Source organism: Narcine bancroftii, chromosome 1 (genome assembly GCF_036971445.1).
Source record: "Narcine bancroftii isolate sNarBan1 chromosome 1, sNarBan1.hap1, whole genome shotgun sequence".
Lineage (NCBI taxonomy): Eukaryota > Metazoa > Chordata > Chondrichthyes > Torpediniformes > Narcinidae > Narcine > Narcine bancroftii.
The window spans coordinates 133,177,730-133,188,859 of NC_091469.1; the positions used below are offsets into that span (position 1 = coordinate 133,177,730).

General features: G+C 44.8%; 1 protein-coding gene across 1 annotated transcript in view; it reads right to left on the reverse strand.

Annotated features, from left to right (window-relative positions):
• Positions 1 to 10,740, reverse strand: part of LOC138751522 (organic cation/carnitine transporter 2-like) — a 58,078-nt gene extending 47,338 nt beyond the window's left edge. Inside the window, exons 1-3 of the mRNA XM_069913925.1 lie at positions 10,369 to 10,740; positions 5,718 to 5,821; positions 4,399 to 4,553 (exon numbers count right to left, since the gene is read on the reverse strand). Coding sequence (XP_069770026.1) covers positions 4,399 to 4,553; positions 5,718 to 5,821; positions 10,369 to 10,740 — 631 coding nt within the window. The remainder of the gene's footprint in view (positions 1 to 4,398; positions 4,554 to 5,717; positions 5,822 to 10,368) is intronic.
• Positions 10,741 to 11,130: the final 390 nt, after the last annotated feature.

An 11,130-nucleotide genomic window follows, 5' to 3' on the forward strand; every position in this document is an offset into this window, starting at 1 on the left:
AACTTTCTTTTTAAATATGACTTAAGCTGATAATAAGAAAAAATTGTATTATTTGGTATATTATACTTATCTTTCAATTGTTCAAAAATCAACAGAACCCAAAAGACAATCCTTTATCCTTTTTATTCCACAATTACACAAAATATCAAAAGAAACATTATAAACCATAAAAGGAATCAATCAAAGGATTTTGCTTTAATAACATTCTAGCCAACTGATCATTCTTCATTCCCCTTTCTACATGGATTCCATTCCATACTTTAAGTATATGTTTCAAAATTGCACTCTTAACAATCCTTCACGCCATTTAAACAAAATATGCTCAGAATTATTTTCTCCTATTTTACTCATTTCCCCTTCCTCCTTTATCCTCCCTTCCTTCTCCATTCTTCCTTCCCCCTCCCTCCCCCTTCCTCCCTCACCCACTTCCTCCTCCCTTTCCCCCTCTCCCCCCCCTTCTAGTCCAGTCTATCTCAATGCTGCAATTGACAGGTTCAATACACATCTTACCCCATCGAGCACCTACACGGTATGTTTGTCTTGGGTTGGAAGGCAGGTTTCAACGGATCGTGGATAAGCATGTTCCTTCATTCCTTCTTTCCTCACAAACACCTTCCTCCTTACACTTTTACCTTGAGCCCTCTTTCATTTCCCTGATCCCTCAGATCCCTCAGCTTCATCCCTCATTCTCGTTAAGACGTTGAAACAGCTATAGCACAGAGCAATTTCTCCATATTCTCTGCCTCCATGTTTATATCTTAGTTCTACTTTGAGCCCTTCCTCTGGCATTTTACACTCAGGGAAACGCTTCATTGCAAGTCAACAACAAAACACGCAGAATGCTTTGGAGTGTGGTTTCTATTCTATGTAAAGAAAGCATTAAAATGATAAGAAAATAATGGTCATCTTATGACCAACTAAAACATTACTTTTCTTATGAAACTAAGGTAAAAGAAAAGCGGAGTGCATTGTTTATGAAGCTAGCCAAAATATAGTACGTACCTAAAAGGAGAATAAAGTAATACAAAGTTCTTTAGATCATCCATTGACAACAGCACATTCAAAGATGGGTGAGTGGGGGTCACAGACTGAAATCATTTAAAAACTATGCTTTTTTGTGTAGTCAGTGGGAGAGAAGTATAGAAAACACTGACTTGATTAATTCACAGGGAAGGGAGGGCATAAACTTTGAGCAGAGTCCTAAGGGGGCCATAGCCAAAAAAGGCCGAACTGGCCTGTTTCTGTGCTCCAATTGTTAGATGGTTTTATATATACCTTTGGTGAGATAGATCTTGGCACATTTCTCTGAGTTTTTAGAAGCAACTTTTTCAAAGATGCATGAAACATCAAAACTTCCAGCACAGCATAGGCCCGTCATCCCATAGTGTTCTAATGACTAATAACTTACTCCAACAGCTGCCCAGAATCTGCCTACTGCATAACCTTCCATTTTTCTGTTTCATGTACCTATCTAATGGTCTCTTATAAGATCCTTTTGTACCTGCCTCCATCACCATTGCTGGCAGCACATTCCATGCACCCACCACGCTTAAAACATACCTCTTATCTTGGTTCTTACTCCCAAGTGCCTTAAAACTATGCCCCTCATGTTAGCTATTTCACCCCTGGGGGGGGAATAAAAGCCTCTGGCAACCCACATGATCAATGCCTTTCATCATCTTATGCAATCTTCATCCAGAGGAGAAAAGAATAAGTTTGTACAAGGCATACTCTTAATCCAGGCATCATCCTTGTAAATCTCTTCTGCACCCTCTCTATAGCATTCACACCCTTCCTGTAGTGAGGTGACCAGAAATGATCACAATATTCCAAGTAGGGTCTAACTACATGCACTTGAAAAACACAAATATACCTAACCTTGAAGTAAGTACAGTGAGCATCACAGTTAACGCAACGCTGTTACAGCACCAGTAATCAGGACCGGGGTTCAAATCTTGCGCTGTCTGTAAGGAGTTGGAATGTTCTGCATGGGGTTTCCCCTGGTGCTCCAGTTTCCTCCCACCATTCAGTACCTACGAGGGGTTGTATAACAGTTGTGTGTAATTGGAAGGCACGGGTTCGTGGGCCTGTTACCGTGCTGTATGTCTAAATTTAAATTTAAATTTGTGACCCAGGAATGTCTGGGCACAATTCATCTTAACATGGCTGACATTTTCCTGACACTTAAAGATGTCAAAGACCATGCTAAGAGAAATTGAAACTTATGTGTGTGATCTGTGGCAACTGATAGAGAAACTGGGAGGATGTAGCACAGAAATTGAAAATGTCAGAAATCTGCCACATACAGTTTCTAATGTCAGTAAGCTGGAAAAGGTGCAGAAAATATTCATAATGACATTACTGGGCCTGGAAGGCATGAATTTGCCTACCACCAGAATCATTCCAAAGCAGATACAATTGGCTTTCCACTCAGTCTGGATCACCTGGACAACAGTAACACAAACATTCAGGCTGCTTTTCATCTATTACAGCTCAGCTTTCAACACCATGATACCTTCAGTCCTAATCAGCAAGCTAAAAACACTGGGCCACTGCACCTCATTCTGCAACTGGATCCTTGATTTCCTTACCGGAAGACCATAAACAGTACGAATTTGAAACAATGCTTCCTCCTCTCTGCCAATCAACACATCTACAGCTGTGTGGATTAGCATAATTCAGATGCCATCCACAAATTTGCCAATAACACCATAGTTGTTGGCAGAATCACAGATAACAAGGAGGAATCGTACAGGAGTGAGATAGATCAGCTAGTTGAGTGCTGTTCCAATAACAATCTGCACTCACTATTAGGAAAACTAAGGACTTGATTGTGGACTTCAGGAAGGGGAAACCAGGAGAGTACAAACCAGTCCTCATTGAGGGGTCAGCAGTAGATAGGATAATTACTGGAAGTCACCATTGTAAAGGTTAAAACCTTGTGTTTTTGATTCTTAGTTAATTTTGTGCTTGTCTCTTTAAGAAAGACTGTTGTTTGTAGTGTTACCATAGTGACCATAACCTAATATGTCATAATATCTGTTCAGACTAAGAGCTTGCATCACGTTTTTCGACACACTATGAAGGAGACGTGAGCGTGAGATCATTTTCTTTGAATTCGTCTTATTCTTTATCTCTTTGAAGTAAAATATCATTTTTTTTAAATACAGTATATGGTTTGTTTATTCATTGTTATGAACATCTTTATGTGAAATTATGAGGTGGTGTCTTAATAAAGCACCCTCTATCCTCAAAGACCCCCACTACCCAGGCCATGCCCTCTTCACTCTGCTACCATCGGGGAGGAGGTACAGGAACCTAAAGACGAGCACTCAGCGGCACAAGGACAGCTTCTTCCCCGCTGCTATCAGATTCCTGAATAATCAATGAACCAAAGACACTGCCTTACTTTTCGTGCACTATTTTTTTTTAAATTTTTTGTTGAAAAAGTGGTTACATGAATATTTGCTCTATGATACTGCAGCAAAACGCTGAATTTTGTGACATGTTCATGACGATAAATTCTGATTCTGATTCAGGCCTGCTAATAGCCCGAGAGTCTGAGCTGCCCAATTATACCAAATTGACCTGCAGCCCCATATGTTTTGAAAAATGGGAGGAAACCGAAGCACCTGGAGGAAATCCACGCAAACACTGCAAGAACATTCTAACTCCTTACAGACAGTGCAAAATTCAAATCCAGGTCCCGGAAACTGATGCTGTAACAGTGTTGCAGTAACCACTACGCTAACCATACTGCCCCGATTAAGTCACCTGTCATCATAAAAAGTGACTTAATCAGGGAACTCCAAAGAGAAAAGCCATAGTTCTGCTACTGTTGCCTCAAAAGAAATATTTTCCAATCCAGGCAACATCCTGGCAAATCTCTGCATGCTCTTCACAGCTTCCACATCTTTCCTGTAATGAGGCAACCAGAACTGAACACAATATTCTAAATGTGATAATCACAGGCCCTTTGATTGATCTGTAACTTTGAAAGCTGCTGGGCCATTCAAGGCAGCCTAATTAATCAGGGCAGACAATTATTTTGAGGATGGGGTGGGGGAGATTCTCAGTCTCAAAAGAATACCCCTCCCCTCATTTCCATGGAGTTCTTTTTCTGCAGGTGAAAACCGTACGCGACTCTGTGTACAAGACACCTTTCATGCTGCTTTTTAGACATTTTTCCACAATTCCATAAATATTTTTTAGGATACCATAGCAGGGTATGAGGGTAAGGTTAAATTTTTATGAATACTTCTGCTAATTTTATTGAGAACCATTTTTTAACTAAATGCCATGAAAAATGAAACAGTTCATTTAAAAATAGTCAATCAAGTTGCACTAAAATCTTTGATTTCTTTTGGAATCATATAATTTTGTACAAATTCAACTTACCCAGAACAAATGCAGATACATATTTTGACACATCTCCAATGCCAATAAAAAAGTACAGAATGCAGAATATTTCCCAACTCCAAGAGACCACTTGAATTAAACTCAAGACTATTTGCATCAGCAGTGCTCCAAAAAGAACCGATTTTCTCCCATATCTTTAAATACAAGATAGAAAGCAAATATTATATTTATTAACAAGTGTCATGCATTTTATTGAACTGATTTTTTTTGCCAACCTACGTCAATCCACCCTAGCCCATTCTTTTCCACATCAGTATCAATATGCATTCCTAATTTACGTGAATAAATCTTACCTAAACCAGGTCATGACTTAAACCCCTTTCACACTTGCCAGTGATCCCAGGAATCAAATGTCAATCGGCCTTTAAAGTGATAAGTGTGAAAGCAAAATTTGTTCAGTGCCGGCATCAGATGACATCATCTCACTCCGGGGATTGACGGCCTCAATCGCCTTGTACATCTGCAGACGCCAGCGTTGAGATCAGGCAAGTGTGAAACCGTCAATCACTTCTCTCTTTTGCATGCCACGTCATGCAAGCTCTTCCGGTTAAAGGTAGAACAGACCAAACACCGGGGAGTGTGAAAGTGTGAAAGCATTCAGAGTCCCGGTGAGGAGAGGTCAAACCCCCATTCCCATCCTGGAACACTGAACGGCCGATTTACAGGGATACAAGTGTGAAAGGGGCTTTAATCTCCACACCACACTCTCACCCCACCTACTAAGATTAATTTAAAATAAGGAATGCCCTCTTTTCTTTTCTTCCGTACCACTTTCCCCCCCTTTATCCTCCCCTTTCCTCCCATTTTTTTACCCCTTTTCCACCCAGCTCCACAACCATACACCCCCCCCCACTTCTCTTTGGTTTCTTCCCCAATTTTGCCCTGGATTCTCCCACCTCTTCCCCCCACCACCACCAAACTTCAATTCGATTTGGTCTCCCTTTATACCAGTTTTGTCACCTGACTTTGTCTTCTAATCACCTACTCCGCTCTCGATGACTCCTCTTCCTTCTGAGCCCTTTATCTTTTCTGGCCACTCCCTCCCTTTGTCTGGCATCTTCCAAGCTCCTGTCTCTGACTATCAAGACAACCAGACATTGTATCAGATTTCAGAAATTTAGAATTTCCCAATTTCATAAACCTTTTTTGTTTCTTTCAGCTGTGACATGTAACATGCATTTATTTAGCTGTTTTAGAGATCTTCTTATCAAATAACTATTTCCATTCACATTCTCACAGGTTTAACTCTCATTTCATTTATTCCTCGCTGGAATGCATTCTCTTTAGATTGACTGTACCTGTCTGAAATGTGTCCCGAAATAAATGCACCAAATGTCATTCCCACAAAGAACACTGACATGGTAAAGGGTCCTTTCCAATTGTTTTCACAGACAAGATTCCACTGCAAGAAAGGCAAAGTAAATCATTAACATTCTGCTTTGGGAAAATAATTATTTCTTTCAGAAAAGTAAAATTAAATTATGCTACAAAGTTATGCTAAGGACACACAGTAGCCTTTTAATCTTTTTTTAATGTTTAGTTGATCACATTTTCCCCCAGTTTTCCAGTTCATCATCGATAGGTCACAGAACAGAAGAAACAGAAGAACACTAGAAGTAGGAGCTGGAGTAGAACATCTGGCCTGTGAGGACTGTGCCTGAACAGACATAACTGCTGCGGAGACCACAGATGATCTCATTCGGGATGCCTATGTGGCCGGGGTTCGATCGAATGAGGTGAGGAAGCGCCTGATAGAGCACGGGGGAGAAAACCTAGAGGACATGATCCGGATCGCAGAGATGATGGAGGCTGCGGTCTTAAGTATGGACATATACTCTCGGGGCTGGACCCCACACTCTGATGTGAGTAGGATGCCCTCCCTGTACCCTACTACTGCTGCTACACTGCCCGATGCGATACCAAAGTGTTATTTCTGTGGGAGGAATAAGCACAGCAGGTCCCAGTGCCCGATGAGAAAAGCCAGGTGCCAGAAGTACCTTAAAAATGGCCACTTTGCTGCAGTCTGTCATTCCAAAATGGCCGCCGTCAAACACAGTCCCTCGTGTGAAGCCCAATCGCCACTCTCCATTTCAAACACTTCCTCAGAGCTCTCGTCCAATAAGAGCGATGTCTCCACCACGCGGTAGCGCCTGACGTCACAGGGCAGACGCCAAGCATGGAAGATACAACCCACCCTCACCGCAATGACGTTCACCCTACCTCACGAAGCAACGTCCGACCAGGCCCCAGCCCTGACCTCAACGGCCCCCGCTGCTGCCAACCAGGGACCCGCCATCACCGCTGACCAGGGACCCAGCACCGCTGCCGACCGGGGACCCGCTGCCGCTACCAACTGGGGACCCACCACCACCGAGACAGCTAACCAGGTACCCACAACTGTGACTGACGCTGCCGACCAGGGACATGGTGCCGCGACCGTCATTACTGACCCAGTACCCACCGATGCTGCCGACCAGGGACCCGCCGCTGCTGACCGCCCGACTGATCGCCCCACCGCCGACAGCAAGCAGCGACCCCCAACACTTACCGTTGGCTGGCCAACACCCCCAGCAGGCTGCAGGCAGCAACACCAACTCCTCGATGCTGTCTCTTCAGGCCCAACTGTTTGCGTGATGTCATCACGCAGGACTCCACTGTCCCCATTACAAGTCTTTGCATCAATAACCCTCGATCAGGACTTCCCCCAATGCCTCACAAAAGCTATGGAACTGATTAAAGTGCATGGACCCTATACCAATTGTATATTTGACTTGGGGTCAAGTGACAGTTTTATCCGCCCAGACCTGGCCCACCATTGCAGACTGGCTATTTTCCCCGCTGCACAGAGAATTTCATTGGCGACCAGATCGGACTCAACTGGGGTAAAGGGGTACTGTGTGGCGACCCTGAAAGTCCAGGGCATCACATTAGTCTTTCCCCAATTGAGCGCCCTTGCTCTGCTGGGACTGGATTTTCAGTGCCACTTTCAAACCGTTTCCCTGCATTTCGGGGGGCCTCACGCTCCATTCTCTGTCTGTAACCACTCCACCCCGGAAGCCTCCTGCCACCGGCAGCCCGAGCCACCTGCCCCGTGCCCCGGGGCCTCACCTGTAGTCTCTCCATCCTCCGAGTTGCTCCACCAGCGCTTTTTGCAAACCTCATCCCTGGCTGGAAGCCTGTGGCCACCAAAAGCTGGCAATATAGTTATGAACACAGAAAATTCATCACAAGTGAGGTGCGCAGACTGCTGGATGAGGGCATTATTGAATCTAGCTCGAGTCCATGGAGGGCCCAGGTGGTGGTTGTTAAAAACGGGGAGAAGCCGCAGATGGTGGTTGACTACAGCCAGACAATCAACCACTTCACGCTTCTGGATGTGTACCCCCTTCCACGGATCACAGATGTGGTGAATCAGATCATCCAATACCGTGTATTTTCCACCATTGACTTACGTTCGGCCTATCATCAGCTCCCAATCCGCCGAGAATACCGACCTTTCATGGCCTTCAAAGCAAATGGGCAGCTGTATCAATTCCTCAGGGAACCCTTTGGGGTCGTAAATGGCGTTACGGTCTTCCAGCGGGAAATGGACCAGATGGTGGACCAGAATGAGCTGCCTGCTACTTTCCCGTATCAGGACAACGTCACCATCTGTGGCCATGACACAGAGGATCACGATGCCAACCTTGAGAAATTGTTTCAGACTGCAACTCGGCTTCACTTGACCTACAATTTCGACAAGTGTGTCTTCCGGTCCACTCAGCTTGCAATTCTGGGTTATGTGGTGGAGAACGGGGTGGTCATGCTGGACCCTGACCGCATACCTCCCCTCATGGACTTGCACCCCCCACCCCCTCCACCCCCCCCCCCCCCCACACCCAGAAGGCACTCAGATGCTGCCTGGGCTTTTTCTCTTACTATGCCCAATGGGTTCCACACTATGCTGACAAGACACGGCCACTCCTCCCCCCTGTCAACCAAAACCAGAGCGGCCTTTGACCGCATCAAATCGGATATCGCTGCTGCAACGCTGCATGCCATCAACGAGTCCATTCCGTTCCAAGTCGAGAGCAATGCGTCGGACTTTGCACTGGCAGCCACTTTGAACCAGGCCGGCCAGCCAGTAACCTTCTTCTCCAGAACCCTCCAGGGTCCTGAGAGCCAACACTCCTCTATCAAGAAGGAGGCCCAAAGCAGTACATTGTTGGAGACACCACCTCACTGACAGTTGCTTTACGCTGCTGACCGACCAACCTTCATGTTTAGCAATACCCAGTGAGGTAAGATCAAGAATGACAAAATTGCCAGGTGGAGAATCGAGCTCTCCACTTTTAATTGTGACATACTGTATTGGCCTGGTAAACTCAATGACCCACCAGATGCACTCTCCAGGGGGACTTGTGCCAACATATAACTGGACAAGCTGCAGAGACTCCACAAGGAGCTCTGTCATCTAGGGGTCACTAGGTTTGCGCACTTTGTCAAAGCTCATAACCTGCCCAACACAGTCAAGGAGATTCGCTCCATGACCCGAGCCTGCCCGGTGTGCGCTGAGTGCAAGTGCCACTTCCTCCGTCTGGAGAACACCCACGTCATTAAAGCCACCCGCCACTTTGAGCATCTCAGCATAGACTTCAAGGGGCCTCTACAGTCGACCAACCATAACACCTACATCTCTATGGCCATTGACGAGTACTCCCGCTTCCCGTTCGCTATGCCCTGCTCAGACATGACTGCCTCCTCAGTTATAGAGGCCCAGCACAGCATCTTCGCCATCTTCAGGTACCCCAGTTACATCCACAGTGACAGGGGGTCCTTGTTTATGAGAGCAGAGCTGCGGCAGTACCTTCTGGAGCATGGTATTACTTCAAGCAGGACCACCAGCTATAACCCACCCGGTAATGGGCAAGTCGAAAGAGAGGATACCATCATCTAGAAACCACAGCCGCCGAATCGTCTCAACCTGTAACTATTGTGTGTACATAGTTGGTGTGATTTCTTGTTACTGCCCCCCACCCCCGCCCCGCCCCGGGACAATTTTAAAGAAGGGGGTGAATGTGGTGGTACACCACCAGCCTACTGCAGGGGGGGGGCAACTTATGTACCTGCAGGAGTGTAAGGGGGACAGGACAACATCTGGCCGGCTGCCAATCAGTCAGCTTGAATCGATCAAGCGCCACCCGGTCGGGTATCAATCACCCTCCGGGATATAAGCCTGCACTGGCCTACCGAGGCCTGTCACTGAGTTGCTGCAGCCACAGCCAGCCTGGCTCTGTGGAGCCTTTTGTGGATTAAAGCCTGTTGTTCAGTCTTTACCTTGTATGTGTCTGATTCTGTCTAACAGCGCACCACAGTTATGTGCTACACAAAATTCTGAAGAGAAAATAAGGTTTAATAGTCTTCAGAATGATTGAGGTAGTATTTTTCTGATTTCAACAAAAAAGGGATACATAGAAGATTTAATGGTTGTGAACAGAGGAAGTAAATGGCATCTTCTACATTCACCCAGAATCCAGGTTAGACAACCTGAAAATTAAAGACTTAATATCAATTGTAGTAAGCCCATTTGAAACTGGCCTACAAGAGGGTGTTTTGAGTGTTGAGTTTCCAAGTCATTTAAAGAATTATTTTTTTGTTTAATAGAAAGAAGCCATGACAATGTGGTGAAAAAAGCTATGATCAGTGATGGCTTGCTCCTTCTATTTCTCCCACCTACTGGACCTATTTTCAGGCCAGCAGAGTCCGGAGCCACCGAAAATCAGTCAGCTCTCAATGAGCAGGATGCGTCAGAAACATTTTCAAATAAGGTCAGTTTCAAGCAGGCTACCATGGGAAATGTAACTCTTTTGTTGTTAATAATATGTAAATGGACATAATATGATGACACAATAGTCAGCTGGAGGTACAAAACTGATGCACAAAATATTGTGATAAATGAAGACCACTCACCTCACTGACAATTGTAGAAATGTATCTGTCTCTGCTGTACACCCAACCATCCACACAATGCTCTATTTCTCGTGTTGAGTCATTGAAACTATCTTGCACCTGATGTTTGAATCTGGTGCATTTACTGTATACTTGCTTTTCATCCTCTGCCAAGGGTAGGAGTAAACTCAGATTCCCAAAGGTAGCTTCTGCGAAGGTGTCATTCGAAGAATTGGACAGACGGCAGTGGTGCTGAGGGGTATCTGCCAGGAATACCATAGACAGGCTCATATAGCCACTTGGGATCGTTCCAATACAAAGAAAAATAAATATTCTTTTCTGGTAAAAGCCCCAACTCCCCAGGAAAGCAGTAGCTTCATCGTAATCTTGCATCTTTGATTTCTTCTTGAAATGATCTTGCACTGCAGCTGATGACTTCACTTACAACAATGGAAAAGCACAATCTCTTTTGCCAGTGTTGAGATAAGTTCCAATGCAGACAGTTCCAATCACACTGGTCAAAAATGCATAAACTAATCACAATATTTACAATCCACATTCAACATATACTTCATTCTCCTGGCTGTGAGATCAGCTTCAAACCAAGTTTTCATATCAGACATAAATAAACCACTACCTATTGCATGTTAATATATCACCAGCTGAAAGACCTTTCATGATAACATCATACTGCCTCTAAACATTTCCCAAACAAGCTTCTTTTTTTTGCTCTTTGTTTCGTACCTCCTCCAGATTTCACACATGGATAGAGCAATGCCTTAA